This window comes from Antechinus flavipes, chromosome 5, assembly GCF_016432865.1.
Source record: "Antechinus flavipes isolate AdamAnt ecotype Samford, QLD, Australia chromosome 5, AdamAnt_v2, whole genome shotgun sequence".
NCBI classification, from domain to species: Eukaryota; Metazoa; Chordata; class Mammalia; order Dasyuromorphia; family Dasyuridae; genus Antechinus; species Antechinus flavipes.
In genome coordinates this window covers 89,753,193-89,772,533 of record NC_067402.1, presented here as the reverse complement: position 1 = coordinate 89,772,533, position 19,341 = coordinate 89,753,193, and the positions used below count along the sequence as shown (strand labels likewise).

At 37.8% G+C, this 19,341-nt stretch overlaps 1 protein-coding gene across 6 annotated transcripts in view; it reads right to left on the bottom strand.

Moving 5' to 3' along the window:
• The window catches only part of PRKAG2 (protein kinase AMP-activated non-catalytic subunit gamma 2), a 425,664-nt gene that overhangs the window by 311,223 nt on the left and 95,100 nt on the right, over positions 1-19,341 (bottom strand). Inside the window, exon 1 of one of the 6 annotated variants that reach the window (XM_052000480.1) lies at positions 1,900-2,217. The exons of the other annotated variants lie outside the window; for them this stretch is intronic. Within the exon in view, the coding sequence (XP_051856440.1) occupies positions 1,900-1,938 (39 nt within the window). The 5' untranslated portion in view covers positions 1,939-2,217. Of the gene's footprint in view, positions 1-1,899; positions 2,218-19,341 lie in introns of those variants that run through there. 6 annotated transcript variants of the gene reach the window in all.

Below are 19,341 nucleotides of genomic sequence, written 5' to 3'. Positions count from 1 at the left end.
CTATGTTACATTGTATGTTCATTTTGTTAAATATTTCTCAATTTTAATGGGGAGGTAGAGAATCTGAAAAGTGTGCCATACATCTGACACCTTTGTCCTAAATAATAACATATACCATACAAACTGGTACTTGATATTATGTAGCTTTGTGTTTTTTCCCTAAAAATTTTTTAACGTTAATCTTATCTTACCAAATAGATTGTACAATCCTTGAAGGGAGCATGCTATCACAACATCAAGATTCTCACCATAAGTTAAACATGCAACAAATGCATGATGTGAAGCAGGATATTCTAAAAGAATTCACAAAAGAATTCATCATAGTATTGTCTGACTACGGGATTACATCCTAGCACAGCCAGACAAAAACAAAAACTGATCAATTAAATATATTAAAGGCAACTGAGTATACTGGATAGAGCCGCTGCATGTGGAGTCAGGAACACCTGAGTTCAAATTCAGCCTCCAATACTTGTACAAGCAGGTTCTAAGGTCCCGCTGCTATTTGTGACCTTGAACAACAACACTTTCTGCCTCAGTTTCCTCATCTGTAAAATGAAGACAATAATTAAACCTACCCGCCAAGATTGTTTTGAGGATAAGATGAGATAATATTTGTAAAGTGCTTTGTGAACCTTAAAAATGCTATATATAAATCCTAGCTATCATCATTCTATTTTGAATCACAGAAAGTGAAGTCTAGAAGAGACCTTAGAGAGGTCCCCTTCTCATGTTACACGGAAGGAAGATGAGTGCCCGATGGGTAAAAGCACCTTACTTAAGCCTATAGAGTATTAGAGTAAAGCCAAAATTAAAACACAGAATTTCTGCCTCTCAGTGCTTACAATCCCACAAGCCACTTCAATGTTTGAATGACTAATTAATTACAGCTCCTGGGGATTCTGACCATTTTTCTGGGCTACTGTCCATCCCTTACCACAGATCAAATAAAAAGTGTGGCAGAATGGAATCATCTGAAGTCTGTTTACTGAAGGGGGAGGAGGTGGGAATCGTTTTTGTTTTCTTTCCCTCCCTCAAGATTCTGCCTACGAGTTAAATATGCAACAGGTCCGCGTTGTGGAGCCAGATCTGAGAGAATTCAGAAAAGGGACGATTTACTAGTGATGCTTGGCAAAGCAACACAAAAGGAGAACCGAAATAGGTGACAGGTTGGCGGGAAGCTTCCTCCACCTCCCTTTAGGCTCCCTAGCCCATATTCTGCGGGAATTTCAGTCCGAAAGAGCAGGCTTAAAGGATGGGAAGGGGACGCTAAATATATACTGGAGGAAACTTTCCATTAAATCGAGGTGAGATGGAAAGAAAAGGAGAGGGAGGGAGCAACAGGGAGCACCTGTATGAGTGATAGCTAGGGTCACGGCCACACAAACTGCTATAAGAAAAGGTTAAAAAAAAATCCGAGGGACCATAGAGTGGAAATTAAATAATACCACCCACGTACTCTTCAAATGCACTTTGCACCGCGCCCCCAACTCCCACTGGCTAATCTCTTCCTAAATTTACATCAAGGCAAAAGTTACGTAAGAAAAAAATCATATATCCCCAATAGAGAAAAAGGATATTTTGTTTAACCTTGGGAGATCTGCCCTAGTAAGAGGCTCCGCGATAACAAAACAACTCCGTGTCAGCCTTGCAAGCAGAAGAGACAAAACATCGGGGGGCGAGGGGGGGAGGTGAGGGGGAGGAAGATGGAGAAGAATAAGAATGCGCAAGCAACCACCATGCATTTTAAATCTAAGCTCCTAGAATGTTGGTTTACCCAGCCCCAGCCCCTACAGCACATTTCTTTTCTCTGAAAGCTAACAAAAATAAGTGATGATCTGTGAAAAAGAAAAATAAAAAAGCCAAATGACAAAACACTAGAAATGGGAAACAACTCACGGCTCGGAGAAATCCTTCTGCCTCTCTTGAAAGGTCCATAAGAGAAGGGGTTTTCCAAACCGCCCCCCCCACACCTCCTTTGTACAAGCAGGTTCTAAGGTTCGGCTGCTATTCAATGCTAACGCTGCCTCACGACTGCAACAGATGGGGACTAGAGCTGGGTGTGTTCCTGGTCCCTGATGCAGCGCAACAAGCGGATGGCAAGCAGCATGGGCTGACCCAGGATACATCACAGGCAATGGTTTGGAAGGCTCTAGCCAGCAGCGTCTCCGCTCAGGATGCCCCGGGGCCATCTGCAGAAGCTGTGCACGGGGGAAATGCAGCAAGCTGCCATTGCTACCTGTGCCGGGGGTTGGTGGAAGAGCAACTACTAGCTGTACTGGGGATGTCTGCAGGAGGGAGGGCTGGGATCTCTTAAAAAGACAGGCGCCGAGGCGGTCAGACAGCACAAATGGGGATGCGGCAGCTGATGACATCTGGACCTGAAGGTCTGGGCCATTTATCATAACCCATTCACCTTAAATTGGATCTTAGGGTCAGAGCTGGAGGAAGCTTGAATTCTAGACTCTGAAATCCCTCCGGAGTCATACATACTCTCTGGAATATTTAGAATGCTCAGTGTTCTCTCGAGCAACATTAGATGATAGCAGCTCTTTTTCACCCCAACCTTAAGACTAGGCAGACACTTAACCACCAATCAATTAAGCAATTAAAAAAGAACCACAGGATCATAGGCTTTAGACCTGAAAGGGCTCTTCGAGGTAATCTCATCCAACTTTTGCTAGGGTGCATAGGATCAAAAAGACTCGGAGTTCAGTGAAAGAATGAACAACATCCAACTGTTTCATTCTGCAGATCAGGAGGTGAAGGAGCTTGCCCAAAGTGAGGTGATACCCTGGGTGGGTTATAATTGCAGATCAAATTTCCAGGTCCCCTTTGGCATCAAATTCAACCTTCCTACTATGCCTGGCAACAGTGTATAGCAAAAACCACTGCTCAAAGGAGTTTATAATTTATCTGAAGAGGCAAGACTCATGATTGATTGCTGCAGAAGAAACTGCCAAAGACAAATGCAAGGATCAACCATTTTTAAACCACTAGCGCTATCCAGCAATGGAATATGAGACAGTGAGCTCCCCATCACTACAGGAATTCAAGCTAAATTTAAATACTGTCTTACAGAGATGCTAGGGAATTGATACTTAAAATGCATGGAAGGTTGAATTAGAGGGCCTCTAAGATCCTTTCCAGTTCATAGATTTGATAATTACATTATGATTTAAAATATATTATTAAGTGCTATGTGCTTTGGACAGCAAATACTAAAATAGGTCTAAGAATTATATTCAACAGAAATTGACTAAATATCTTTTATGAACAAGGCATTATATTAAAAACCAAAGACACAAAAACAAAATTGTCTTTGTCCTCAAATATATAGCATTCTACTGGGGTGAATATACACTCTAAGAAGTAAATTCAAGGTAATTTCAGGAAGAAAAGAGCACTAATCATTGGGTATGAGTTGAGGAAGGGGAGTTGGGAAGGCAGGACAATGAAAGTTTCATGAAAGAGATAACAGCTAAATGGTGCAGTGGATTGAATGCTGTATCTTACATCTAAAAAATCTGAGTTCAAATATGGCCTCAGATACTTCCTAGCTGAGTGACCTTAGGCAAGACATTTTAACCTCTGTTTACCCCAATTTCTTCAATTTTAAAATGGGCATAATAATTTTTGTGAGGATAGAATAAGATATTTGTAAAGCACTTATGCCTGGCACATATAAAGCATTATATAAATGCTAGCTATTTCATCACCATCATTCTTGCTATTGTTATTACATAAGCTGAGTCTTTACAGGAAGATACAGATTCTAAGAGGCAGAGAAGACTCAGGAAAGGTATTCCAATGCAGAGTGGGTAGGGGTTTGGAGGAAGCTTGTACAAATGGAGGCAGGAGATGGCATCCAGTCCTGGCAGATAGAGTTCATTAAAATGGGTGACATGAAATAAGGCTGGAAAGGTAGGTTATGGCTAGAGGTCTTAAAAGTCAGTTTGAGAAACATGGTGCAGAATAAAAAGCACCAGGCCAAAGGAACTGGGTACCTTGTGACCCTTGGGGAAGAGAGGCAATAGAGATTTGGGGGCCTTGTTCTTGTCACCTAAAAATGGGTATAATACTTACTGCATCCAGTCCTGGCAGATAGAGTTCATTAAAATGGGTGACATGAAATAAGGCTGGAAAGGTAGGTTATGGCTAGAGGTCTTAAAAGTCAGTTTGAGAAACATGGTGCAGAATAAAAAGCACCAGGCCAAAGGAACTGGGTACCTTGTGACCCTTGGGGAAGAGAGGCAATAGAGATTTGGGGGCCTTGTTCTTGTCACCTAAAAATGGGTATAATACTTACTCCATCCATACCCATGAGGATCATTAAATAATGGGAAAAAAAGTCATTTAGAAAAAATCTTTTTACAAATCTAAGAGGCTCTTAGGGGAGCAGAGGGTGGTAGTGGAATAAATTCAAAACTCAGCAAAAAGTCAGTGCCATTGAATAACTCTGCAGCAAAGTTCCAACATCCCACTGTGAGCAAAGACCCCAACACAACCAGACCACCAAAGTTCCCGCCAATCATAATATTTTCTTCCTCTGGCTGTGGAATTTGTATCAGGGTTTTTGCAGGATTGGTTACTGGCCGAATGCTTGGCTCCAAGGCAAACAAATAAGCTATAAACAAAACAAACCCTAATTGGCTTTGCTTGGAATGACTGAAAAATACCAGGGAAATGAACTCTGTTATCCAAAAGTACACTGTGGTTTTCTACCATCCAAAGCAAGTCCAGGGGATGACATATGGGGTGTTAATTACTTACCAGGCTGCCAGCATCTCATGTCTAAGGTACCTAGTATTACTCATCTAAGAACCGAAAGCACAAACAACTGTATTCTAATGCAGCTTCTCTTCTGTGTCCCTTTCTTTCAGTTCTCTACTTTTCTGTCACTAGGACCTAGATTCTCATCACCTCTACTGGACCAGGACGCATTTCTTGCCTTCTCAGTTAGAAAATGATGTGTACTGGTTATTTTAAAGGACAAAGTCAAGATTATACTTGCTGTGAGTCATCGGCATTTACGAGATTTGACATAATCTCTGGTCTAGTACTTCCTTTTGGGAAAAAAATGTCCTTGGCTATCACACTGTGCATACTGTTTGATCCAGCAGTATCTCTACTGGGTCTGTATACCAAAAAGATCATAAAAGAGGGAAAAGGACCCACATGTGCAAAATTGTTTGTAGCTGCCCTTTTCATAGTGGGAAAGAATTGGAAAGTGAGTGGATGCCTATCAGTTGGAATGACTGAATAAATGATGGTATATGAATGTAATGAAATATTATTGTTCTGTAAGAAACGATCAGCAGGATGACTTCAGAAAAGCCTGGAAAGACTTAAATGAACTGATGCTAAGTGAAGTGAGTAGAACCAGGAGATCATTGTACACAGTAACAAGATTATGTGATTATCAATTATGTTGGACTTGGCTCTTTTCAACAGTGAGATGATTCAAGGCAGCTCAAATAGACTTGTGATGGAAACTGCCTTCTGCTTCCTGAGAGAGAATTATGGAGACTGAATGTTGATCAGAGCATAGTATTTTCACCTTGTTGTTGCTGTTGTTTGTTTGCTTGGTTTTCTTCCTTTATCAATTTTTTTGTGGGCAGCATGATGAATAGGAAATATGTTTAGAAAAATTGCACATGTTTAATCTATATCAGATTACTTGCTGTCTTGGGCAGGGAGGAGAGGGAGAAAAATCTGGAACACAAGGTTTTGTAAAGGTAAATGTTAAAAACCATCTTTGCATGTATTTGGAAAAATAAAATATTATTAAAAGAAAAAGAAAAAGTGTCCTTGGAAGCAGAAGTAGGTTGTTACCTACTTACTATACAATTCATCCTACATAGCATTTTGCAACTTTCTACTTTGCAACTATCACACTCCACTCCAAAAACTTCAATGCCTCCCCTAGACCTTTAGCAGCGAAATCCCTCAGTCTGACATTCAAGGTCCTATACTATCTACTTCTGCTGCTTTATCTCTCACTCTTTAGCTATATATAGCCCATTGGCTCCAGCCATCCTGGTCTCTCTTCATGGCCTCCAGGAGACTGGTAAAACTTATTGAAAGCAAAAGTTGTTTTGTCTTTCTATCCTCTATATAATCCTACCAAAGTAATTTTCATAGGGTCTGACCATGTCATACCTCTGCTCAATCAATTTATATGGATTCTGATTGTTTTTAAGATAAAATATAAACTTTAATTTTTTAATTTAATTTTTCCATTAATAAAAATCTATTTGTCTCTCTTCTACCTCTTCTCCTTATTGAAAAAAAGCAGAAAAACAAAATCTGTGTAACAAATATACATAGCCAAACAAAATCCCTTTTTACCCAGTTATGTTTTTAAAAAATCTTCATTTTGCATCTGGAATACACTTTCTCTCTATGGGTGCATGGATGGAGGGGTGAGGGGGGAGTGGATTGCATAATTCATTATGGGTCTTCCAGAATCATGGTCAATCAAAATTCTTGAGTATTTTAAAGTTTTTGATATTTCAATGTTGTTGTTATTGTATATATTGTTCTCTCATGTTTTTCACTTCACTCCAAATCAATTCAAGCAACTCTTTCCAAGTTTAGCTGAAGCCATTCCTTTAATAATTTGTAACAGCACTGAAGTATTACATTACATTCAAATGTGGTCATTTGTTTAGCTATTTACCAACTGAGGGGCACCTCCTTAGTTTCTAATTCTTTGTCAATACAAAAAATGCTATAAATATTTTTATCTCCATTCCTTTTTCTTTCTTTAACTTGTAGGAATATAGGTTTAACAGTAATATTTCATGTCAAAGGATATATAGAGTATAGTAGCTTTTTGAACTTTTGTTCTACCATGCTTTCCAGTGAAATGGAGCCAATTCACTACTCTACCAATACATTAATGTGCATGTATTCCCAAAGCCTCTCCGATAGCTATTATTTTCTTTGTCAATATGACTGGTACAAAATGGAACTTTAGAATTGCTTTAATTCACATTTCTTTAATTATTCGTGATTTGGAGCATTTTCTCACATGGCTATTACCCTCCTTTGAAAACTAATTGCCTAGAAATTGGAAACTGAGTGGATGTCCATCAGTTGGAGAACAGTTGAATAAGTTAAGGTATATGAATGCTATGGAATATTGTTGTTCTATAAGAAACAATCAGCAGGATGATTCTGGAAAGGCCTAGAGAGACTTACATGAACTGATGCTAAGTGAAATGAGTAGAACCAAGAGATCTTTATACATGGCAACAAGAAGATTATATCATGATCAATTCTGATGCATGTGACTCTTTCCAACAATGAGCTGATTGAGGCCACTTCCAATGATCTTGTGATAAAGAGAGCCATCTACACCCAGTGAGAGGACTGTGGGGATTAAGTGGGAATCACAACATAGCATTTTCACTCTTTTTGTTGTTGTTTGTTTGCATTTTATTTTCTTTCTCATTTTTTATCCTTTTTGACATGATTTTTTCTTGTGCAGCAAAATAACTGTATAAATGTGTGTACACACATTGGATTTAACATATATTGGATTATTTGTATCTAGAGGAGGGGGTGAGGGAAAGGAGAGGAAATTTTGGAACACAAAGTTTTACAGGGGTCAATGTTGAAAAATTATCCATGCATATGTTTTGAAAATAAAAAGCTTTAATAAGTTTTTGAGGCAGCTAGCTGATACTGGATCCAAAGTCAGAAATTCTTGAGTTCAAATTCTGCCACAGGAATTTGCTAGTTATGTGACCTTGGCCAAGCCATTTAATGTCTGTCTGCCAGTTTCCTCATCTGTTAAAAAAAAAGTGCCTCATTCCCAGGGTTGTTGTGAAGATAAAATGATATGCTATCTATAAGGCATTTAACAAATCTTAAAGCTCATATAGGCTTCTTGAGGGCAGAGACCATGTCTCTATTTTCCTCACATCACCAAGTATAGTGTCTTACAGTTTTATTTCACATCACATCATCCTTTCACACTTTACAAGCCATGAAGCTGACTGTTAGCTGGATTTAATATGCTGTCCTCTGCCTCTGTGAATTCATGCAGGCTGTCCGTGCCTTGAATTCATTGTCCTCTTTACCTCCAATCTATCAGAACTTTTCTTTCTTCAGTAGTTGGCTTCTCTGGGAAGATATTTCTGATAAAATAATGCTATTCTTTCCTTCCTTAATCATTTTAGACAATTTTTTCTGAATCTCTCCTTTGATCTCCTTGACTCCCTATCCTATAGTATATAAGGATTCAATCAGTCAACAAGTATTGATTAAGCACTTATGAGATGCCAGGCACTGTACTAGGTGCTGAGGCTTCAAAATATCATATATCTTCAACAAAATATGAGTACCTTGGGAGCAGGAACAATCACATTTATTTTTATATATCAGCCCCTGGCATGTAATAAATGCTTAATATCTGTTGGCAAGGTTGAAATTAATAATAGGCATTTGATTAATATGTGTTGGTTTAGGAAAAACTACTTAAACAAGCAAGGGAAGTAAATATTCACTCTGACTCAGAAGCTAGTCTATTGATATTGCATGAGAACATTAATTTTGGACTTTGTAAAGTCTCAGATATTCATTGTAATCTTCCAATTTGGTTCCCAAATCTCAAAATAGATCCTTGCAGTTAATTATCCTCAGGAAATGCCATAAGTAATAACTGTATGCTATTCAGGATCAATAATGTAGGAATTGAGGAAAGGTGAGATCACTATTGGCCACAGCCATCAAGGAATATTGCACAGAAGAGTTAATCAGTCAACAAGCATATATTAAGCATTTACTATATGCCAGTTATAGTAAGTCTTCCTTTTCCAAGAGGACCATGACATCAGAAAGGTGATGCTATGACATGCAAGTGAATTGGACTTAAGTGAGGGAGGGCTGTGCAAGGTCACCTGCCTCATTTTCCCCTCCAGAGCCATCTGGGGCCAGTGGCAAAACACGGATCAGGATAAAGATGGCCCTGAATGCAGTGGGAAGCCTTGGCCTTTTTAAGCTATGGTCGGTTCCAGGTGTCAGTCTGACTGAGACAACATCTAAGTGATTAAGGCTGGGTAAGAACAAAATAAGAGAATAGCCTCGTTTTCTTAATCAAAAAAAAAAAAATGAGAGAGAGAGAGAGAGAGAGAGAGAGAGACAGACACAGAGAGAGAGAGAGACAGAGACAGAGAGACAGAGATGGGGGGGAAGAAGAGGGAGAGAGAGACAGAAACAGATACAGAGACATGGACATAGAGACAGAGAGAAACTAAGAAGAGAGGGTGATGGGTAGAATACCCAAGAAGAGCAAAAAGAAAAAAAATGCAAAAAGAGAGATAGTAGATGAAGTAGACAAGTTGGATCTTGAATAGTTGCTAAACCTTGTAGGGCTACAGAGGAGGGAAAACAGTTTTTAAATCTCACAAAGCTCAGAAGTTCATATTCCTCCTTAATATGCAGGCCCATCATTATCCAGATCTTTCAGCACTTCCCACCCTACCAATGTAGCCTTATGGATATGTTCTCAGCTCTTCACTTTTTCAGGTATGTCTACATCAGGGTGACTGGATACTTGCAGTCGGAGGTAGTGGAAGATGGCAACTAGGGGACACTGGACATGGAAAAAATTACGACCATGGATTGTGAAAGAAGGAAAGTGAGGAGCAGAGATTAAGAACCTTTGCCCAAGAGCAAAGTCTTGGAGGATGAGTAGGATTCTGAGAGGTAGTAAGAAAGGGATAGAATGTCCAAGCATGAAAAAAACATAGTGAAACGTTTGGGAGTTTTACTTTATATCTTTTTATGCCCAGCATCTAACACAGTGCCTTACATGTAGCAAATATTCAGCAAATATTTGAATCCCAGGGAAGCTAAGTAGATAATTTTGGCTGGGCTACAGGAGGATGGTTACAAAGGAAAGCAGTAGAAGATAAAACTGGATAAAAGGTGGGGGCAAGATTGTGGAGGGCTCTGAATTCCAAGCTAAATTGTTTGACTTTTATTGTGTAAACAATAAGCAATTAATACAGGATTTTGAGCAAGGTGAATAATGAAATTGGTTCTATACTTTAAGAATATCTGGCTACAATGTGCAAAACGGCCGAAGATAGAGAGGTCAAACTAGAGACTGGAAGCAGAAAGCCTGCCTAAGATGTCTTTTAGTGGGTTTGAATGAAGGAGAGAGATGGTGGTCTTGAAAGGACAACTTAAAGAATCATTATAAAAGATGAATAGATCCCTTAGATTCTGTGTGGTATTATTTTGACCAGATTCACATTCAGCTTCTCTTTATTTTCACAAACCCAGTCCAGAAGGGGTGGGTTCAACAATTAATTAATTCACAATGGAAAATTCTCAGCCTCAATTTAAAAAAAAAGAGGAAGAAAGAAAAGAGAGAAGAGCCTCCAGCAATTCATCAGCATGGGGAAGCTGACCTGTTGCCAAGCCTGGCAGTATCACTGTTAACATCTGAAATTGCCTTAGAAATATCCACAGCAACTTGCATTTATGCTCTGACTCCACCCTCCCACTCCACTACTTCCATAGCCAGGAGAAATAAGATGGAGAAGGGTCAAGACAGATCACCCATTTCTCTCTCTCTCTCTCTCTCTCTCTCTCTCTCTCTCTCTCTCTCTCTCTCTCTCTCTCATTCTCTTTTAAAGTTAAAAACATTCCTTTCAGTTTTCCCCTATTCACTGTTATTTTATTTTTTACAATTATATGTAAAGATAATTTTTAACCTTTATTTTTATAAGATTTTGATTTTCAATCTTTTTTTTCTTCCCTCTGTTTCCCTCTCTCCCTAAGATGGCAAAAAATCTGATATAAGTTATACATGTACAATCATATTAAACATATTTCCACACTAGTCATGTGGTAAAAGAAGAATCAGGACAAAAGAAAAAAACAAGAGAAAGAAAAAAATCAAAAAAGTGAAAATTGTTTGCTTCAATCTGCATTCAGGTTCTATAGTTTTTTCTCTGGATGTGGAAAACATTTTGGAATTGTCCTAGATCGTTGTATTGCTGAGAACTAAGTATATCAAAGTTGACCTCATACAATGTTGCTATTACTGTGAACAATGTTCTTCTGGTTCTGCTCATTTCACTTAGCATCAGTTTATATAAGTTTTTCTAGGTTTTTCTAAAATCAGGCTGCTTACCATTTCTTATAGAACGATAGTATTCCGCTATATTCATATACCACAATTTGTTCAGCTATTTCCAAATTGATGAGCATTCCCTCAATTTCCAATTCTTGGCCATCACAAAAAGAGCTGCTATAACAATTTTTGTACATTAGACTTTTCCCCTTTTTTTATGATTTCTGAGATACAGACTTAATTAACTGTGATCTTATTGGATCAAAGGTTATGCACAATTTTATAGTCCTTTGCACATAGTTCCAAATTGCTCTCCAGAATGGTTGGATCTGTTCACAAGTACACCAATAGCAAATTAGTATTCCAATTTTCCCTCATTATCTCTAAAATTTATCATTTTCTTTTTCTATCATATTAGCCAATTTGATAGGTATAAGGTGGTAACTCAGTTTTTTAATGTGCATTTTTCTAATCAATCATGATTTAGAGCATTTGGACTACAGATACCTTTAATTTCTACATTTGAAAAGTGTCTGTTCATATCCTTTGACCATTAATCAATTGGTTAATGACTTAAATTCTTATAAATTTGACTCGGCTGATTACATTGGCTTTGTGTAAAATCTTTTTAATTTAGTGCAATCAAAATGATCTACTTTATGTTTTATACTGTTATTTATTTCTTGTTTGGTAATAAATTCTTTCCTTCTCCTTAGATCTGACAATAAACTATTCATTCCTCTCTTAATTTGTTTATGGTGTCATCCTTTATATCTAAATCACGTACCCATTTTGACCTTATAGTAGTATACAGTGTGAGATGCTGGTCAATGCCTAGTTCCTGACATACTATTTTCCAGTTTCTTTATCAGTTTTTGTCAAATAGTGAGTGAGTTCTTATACCAGAAGCAGGAGTCTTTGAGTTTGCCAAACAGTAAATTACTATAACCACTTAGTATTGTGTCTTATGGACCTACCCTATTCTACTCTATTTCTTAGGTAGGACCAAATAGTTTTGATGATTGCCACTCACTCATTTCTCTTCACACCCTCCCTCCTCTGTTCTACCTACTGACCTCACTAGCTTCCTTTGAACTCTCCTGAAATCCCATCATTTCTTAAAAGTCTTCCCCAATTCTTCTTAATTATAGTCTCTTCTGTTAATTATTTCTTATTTATATTGGATATAGCTTGCTTCATATGTATTTTTGGTATGTTGTCTCTTCCCTTAAATTATAAGTTTCTTGAGGGAGGGGACTATTTATATTATATTATATATTCCCATGCTTAACACAATGTTAAGCACATAGCATGTTCTTAATAAATATTTACTTATTGATGAAATGATTTTTGGTCTTTGGAGATCATAATTATGCTATTTTTTTTTTACCTTTCAAGAACTGGGACATTCCAATTGCAAGCCATTGTTGAAGAAACAAGGAAACCCTATCACTGGCTTCCTGGACTCCCTTTCAGGATTCCCAACTTCTGAGTTCATTTTTACTTTTCAACTCACCATGAGGTTTAAAATTAGTCCCCTTTCTTCTTTTCTTCACCTTAGGATTATAACATAACATAGTGGTATCTAGAGCGTTCTGTTTAGGAACTCAAGGTTCCTAGAGTTTAGCACAGCTTTTTAGGCTACCCAGCTTTTTAGGTGTTGATGATTATAATTTATAGCTCTCATTACAGTATCCTACAACAAAGTAGACACCTCATTAAAATTTCTTTTTTATTTCTCTATCTTTTCCCTCATATCAACTGTTACTTTCTAGTATGTCTACTATTAGCTATCTTCTCTCCAAACCACAAACTGAGTTTCCAAAACAAAACTTGATAAGGCCTAACTTAAAATTTTTAAATCTTGGTGTGAGTCTGAAGGACAGAGAAACCATTGCTGCTTACTTCTGGGTTAAAGGTTTTCTTTGGAATAATCAAAGTTGCTACAAAGCTAACTGAAGATGGCTATCTCCTACGTTATGAAAAGTTGTTTATGTCAATCAATTTTTTTGTAAAAAATGAACTTTATCTTAAATGTTTTTAAAGGAATTCACTATTCAAAGAAATCCTGCAATATATGTAAAACAAAAGTTCTTCAGTAATAAGACAAATTACTTTCAACCTTTTCAATTTTCAATGTTTGTATTTTTATTCTGTTGTAATCCACTTATGAAGTATAGAATATATGACCAAGGAAGGTTATCAAGAAATGTAACATAGCTTGCAATTTTACTGATGCCTAAGGATTAAGACAAAATTCACTGGATACTTATTCCTAACAACAACAATGATAATAATAATGATGATGATGACAATTATTATTATTATAAATGATTGTTATTATTATAAATTATAATAATTAGTTATAATAAAATCAGTCATCCTGATCTTTGTCTGGCCACTGGAACCAGAAGGTTCTGGAGGGGAAAGTGAAGCTACTGACTTTCCATAGCCTTTCCTCACTTCCTCCAATCCAATTGCATGTCATACTATCAGCTCCTTGATGTCATGGTCATTTTCAAGAACAAGGGAAAAACAACTACCATTGTGAGTTCCAACTACCCTACCCCAATGAAGACCGAGCAACATTGCTAGCTAGTTTCTTTGCTTCTTTTCTCGATATTTTGGGTTCCTGGTCTAGATTTCTTTCTTAGCAACCATGCCTTAAATACAAATCACTGTGATTCTCTCTGTGCCAACAGAAGGGTTCAAGCCCCAAAGTTTATTTTTTATTTTTAATCCTGATTGCCTCAGAGTGACTGTAAATGGCAATTATTGCTCTTTGGGCCAGAAACCTTGAGAATCTTCCCCCTCTCATACTGATTCTTATTTATTTATTTATTTATTTGGGGGGGGGGGGAACTAGGTATTAAAAAAAAAAAAAAAAGGACATTGTTTGCCTTATTTCTTACCTAGCCTTAAACAATGAATGGGCTATTTTCTCAGTCAAAGTGAGATCTGTTATAGACCTTACCTTAAAAAGCCCATGATCATTCTGATCTATAACTGTACCATCTTTGAGAATGAAAGACAAACAACAATAACAATAACAACAATTATAACATTATAATCTATTATTATTACAGCTAATATTTATATAGTGCTTTAAGTTTTATAAAACGTTTTACAAATATTATCTCTCTTGACTCACAACAATCCTGTGAAGTAGGTTCTCTTATTATCTTCATTTCACAAATGAGGAAAATGATGGTCACATGGCTAGTCAGCATCTGAGACAGACTTTGAATTCGGGTCTTCCTGACCCCAAGTCTAGCATTCTATCCAACCAAACCACATAGCTAAAAGCAGAGAATGTTTGGGGAAGAAGGCAGAGTAGGAGATAAGAATTCTAGCTGTGTGCAATCTTACATTTCAGTTTCATCTGCATAATGAGAGGTTGAATAAGTTAGCTCTTAAGACTCTGTCATTTGCCTAACATACCTCATGACAGAATCTTTCATTTTTCTGGCACCTGAAAGAGAAGCAAATGTTCTCCTTTTACTGGGAAGTGCAAGGTTCATTTTACAGATAAGGAAAACTAATGTCATTTTTATATCAGTCTTATATATCAATGCTTCACATCTATTCTCCCAATCTAAAACACAGATTTATTGTCACAAATAAGCCAAAATACCCTTAAAAGAGTTGTAAGTCTAGCCAGAATCCCAAATTGCCTATAATGAATACTGAATCTAATTTTTGGCAAACAACAACAATAAGCAACCCAAGAGGATTCAAAGATAGGAGGTTGAAATAAACAGCCTGGCTGTTGAGAATATGCAGGTTTATTAAAATAATAAATTGTTAGTACAAAAAATATTTTAGGATTTATGATTCTGAATTCTAATGAACCACGCTCCACTTTTCTGTGTAGGCTATTCATATGTAGGCACCATATGCAAGCTTTATTGTCAATGTTGGTTTAATTAATTAGGCAAAAGAAAATGGATAATTTCAGTATCCATCCTCAATCTAGACTATCACTGCCTCTGCTTGCTGATCACAGGCTGTACTTGGAAAAGAAGCACATTTGAATTCCCTTTTTCATGAGTGGAACTGTGATCTCATAGTAGAAAACTTGTTTGAAGCTTATGGTTTTAGAAAGCTTAATGGGAATTGAAACTTCAATCTAGGGAGGAATTAATACTAATAAGAATTGTAATAAGTACTTTATTATGGATTATGTGTAAAATCTGCATGCCATGGGTAAGTTGAAAGGTCCAGTATTATGAAATAAGAACTTGACGAGGATCAACCCTTCCTATCAAGAACCCCACATTGCTTCTCCAACTAAGGAAAACCATTTTTAACAATTTAAAGAGTCCAAAGCAAAATGGACAGCCTGAGGAGTTAATATATGGACCTTCAATGCAAGCCTTCAAATGTTATAAAAGGGATTCCCCTTCAGCTATGAGTTGAACAAAAAGATGTCCCAAGTCCCATCCAAATTTGAGATTCTATAATATCTTAATATTTTGACTGAGTAAATTGTAGAGTTCTCTGTTGAGCTGGCTGCTTTACAAATCTGCTTAAATTTCAAAAAGAGGAAGTTTACCCTGTCCTTTAGGTTTGGCAAAGGGGAAGTTTGAGCATTGGTGATTGAAATTTCAGCAAGCCAAAATTCAAATCAGTTTGAGGCTGGCAATGAGAGGCATGAATTTGTCAAGGGAATTTCCCCAGTGCCTCCATACGTGGACATTTAACAGGAAGCAAACAAACCCTCACTCTGAAAAATCTAAGCAAACACAGAAGACAGCATTGCTGGAGCAGGTTCTCCAGCTGCTATCCTCTTTGGAGGCAGACCTATAAAGGTCTGCACCAGAGGTTCCTGTGATCTAACTGGCTGAATCTTTGGGTCAAGGTACTGTCCTGATGAACCTGTTATTGCTGCCTGGGGGTAGGAAGAAGAGCATAGAAAATCTGAGTGAAGATCTGTCTGAAATAGAAGGAAGTAAGATTTATCAGTCCCAAGCTATGGTATTTCACTGGGAGCCAACAGAAGCACTGAAGGAACATGATTCATTTAGTTGGGCAGAATTCAAAGTGTGGGAAACTCAACATGCTAGAACCAATTTTGTGAAGGGTTCAAGCACCAAAGTTATATGCTCTTTGTTCAAGGCCTACTGGGAACACTATACATGGTTCAGGAGCCTCAAAACACATGGGGAAGCAGCCATAATCCATAAAATATCAGTTAGACAGAACCCCCAAGATAATTTTTCTCATCTTGCTCTCTCATTCTGCAGGTGAAAAAGCTATGATTCTGAGATAGGAATAGGAACACTCTGCACTATCATGGTGTATTCATAAAATACAAGGTGTTTCCAGGGAATTGTCTTCCTACAAGATTTGGGATCTACCCCTCAAGTGGCTGTTCTATGACTTTGTGCAGCTCCCTCTAAATCAGTCTATTAAGGATAAGCACAAAGGAGATGGATTTGGTCCTTGTGTTTCCCAGAAAGCCAAAATTCCTGGGTAAAAGGATCTATTGACTTATAAGTAGGAAATAATAAGGAAACTGACCTGGAGTGATGAGTCTGCTAGGAGATAAGAACTATTGATGAAAATTGACTTTGGAGAGGCTGGTGAGAGTCTTTCCATGAATGTAGCCTTGAGGCCCCTTATCCTCAACTCTCAAGGGACATCACTAAGGGAGATAACATCCTTTCTCCAATAATAAACCAGAAAACTCTCTCCAATCTATTGCTAAAGCATCATGTTATTTCTTCTACACCATTAGCAGTCTAGAATCAGGGGTCCTCAAACTTTTTAAATAGGGGGCCAGTTCACTGTCCCTCAGACTGTTGGAGGGCCGGACTATAGTAAAAACAAAAATTTGTTTTGTGAGCCTTTAAATAAAGAAACTTCATAGCTCTGGGTGAGGAGGATAATCGTCCTCAGCTGCCGCATCTGGCCTACAGCCGTAGTTTGAGGACTCCTGATAGATCCCATGACTGACAGAGGTCCAGAAGATTTATCCAGGGTAACCCTCTATGTAAAAACTCCCTGAAGATCACAGACCTCTAGGTATGCAAATCTTAACCATTACCCAAGAGAAAATCCATATTACAATTCTTGCCTGTATTAATTCCTTCATGCATTGTCTCTGGTGGTATCCCCCTATCAGATGGATCTCCAGGTGGCCCAGCCATAGTCCTGATCATTCCGTACAATAGCCTCCATGTCAAAAGGAAGCCACCAAAATTTTTTGAATGTGGGAATTACATGGTCAACATGTAATTTGGTATCTGGGAAGGGGAAGTGAATGAAAATAGAAAGATTACCATAGTCCAAAGATTACTGAATTATGTTGGAGGCAATATGAACAGAAGGAATAGGAGAGCTGCAAGAGATGCTTTAAGAATAGAATCAACAAACATAAGAGCAAGTGAAGGATGGGACAGAGTCAAAGTTGTATTCTCAACAGGAATAGGGAAGTTTAGAGGAGGGATGAAAGTATAATGAGTTCCCACTGATGTGGAATAGGGGAAGAGAGAAATAGCCCCTTCTTTTTTAGAAAAGCAAGAGGCAAAGTCCTCTACCAAGAGGGAGTGGGAAGGGAGACTTAAGGAAAGAGATTAATATTTGAAATAAATTTGGGGATAATGAACACTACAAAAATCAATTTTTTGTTGTTGTTCAGTCATTTTCAGTCTCATTCTCAATAACCTCCTTTTGGGTTTTCTTAGCAGAGATACTGGAATGGTTTGCCATTTCCTTCTTCAGATCATTTTTACAGATGAGAAAACTGAAACAGTGTTAACTGACTTGCCCAGGATCACCCAACTAATAAGTGTCTGAGGCCAGATTTAAACTCAGGAAAATGAGTTTTATGGACCCCACTTACCTACCCATATGATAGTCAATTAGGCAAGAATAAAAGGACTGTAAGCAGTGAGGTTCCCCCAACTCATCGCTCACTATTCCTTAAAAATTACTCTCCTCTCTGAGTAAACAAATCCCCTCACTTTCTGGCAAGCACAATACCTAGTCACAAATTCTGTCCATCCTTCTAGATCCAGTACAAATAATAATAAAGGACTTGAGTTCATGTACTGCTTAAAATTTACAAAATGTTTTCCTCACAAGTACCACATGAGGGAGTTATTACATTATGACCCCCATTCTTCAGATGAGTAAACTAAGACACTGAGAGATAGTATGTAAGTTGTAGACTTAAAGTATCTGGGTGGCTCAGTAGATAGAAAACTGAGGCAAGAAGGTCTGAATTCAAATTCAATCCCAGATCCTTATTAGCTGTGTGAACCTAAGTCATTTAACTATTTGCCTCAACTTTAAAATGGGGATAAAAATTACATCTACTTCCCAGGGTTGTTGTGAGGACAAAATGATATTATACTTGCAAAGCACTTAGTACATAGTAGGCATTTCTAAGTCTCCTGTCTCCAAGGTCAGCATCACAACAGCACAACTCCTTTCTCAGTCATATCTCTTCTAATAAACCTTCTACAATGCCTTTAGTAAATAGGGATCTTCTACCAGCAGCTTCCAAAGTTTAGATTTTCATTATATAACTGTCTATGTTTCTTTGTAAAATTTTCAAGTGAATGGGGACAGCTAGGTGGTGCAGTGGATAGAGCACCAGCCCTGAAGTCAGGAGGACCTGAGATCAAATCTAGCCTTAGACACTTAATACTTCTTAGCTGTGTGACCCTGGGCAAGTCATTTAACCCCAATTGCCTCAGGAAAAAAATTTCACGCGAATTTTCTAGTTCCCTTAGTTTAGAAACTAGATCTCCAGCTTTTTCCAGATGCCTTATAGAAACTGCCACAATGTTGAAAACATGATATGTGCCAACAATTCCTGGTTTAGTTGACCGGGTGACTCACTGGATGGCATCCACCCAAGCTGTCATAGAATTCTACCCCAAAGATGATCTGCTTCAGGGCCCCCCAACCATTTGAAAAGAAGCCACTAAGTTCTTTACTCCTCCTACCTTCTTTCTTGAACCTTGTTTCATCTCCAGCCCATTCTACCCTGATTGCACTAGTATTTCCTGGCTTTGAAAGTCAAGTTGTTTTTTTTTTTTTTTTAGTCAGTGTCTCTTATACCACACCTACAATCTGCCCAAGATATGGGCTAGATTTCTCTCTTAAAGACCATATCTTAAATCCAAACCAGTCTGGTTCTCACTGATTGGCCAGCACTATGTACAAGCCCAACTCTCACTTGGTCATTATGTAAACCCTGATGGTTCAGAGTGAGTATAAATAGCAAATGTTTC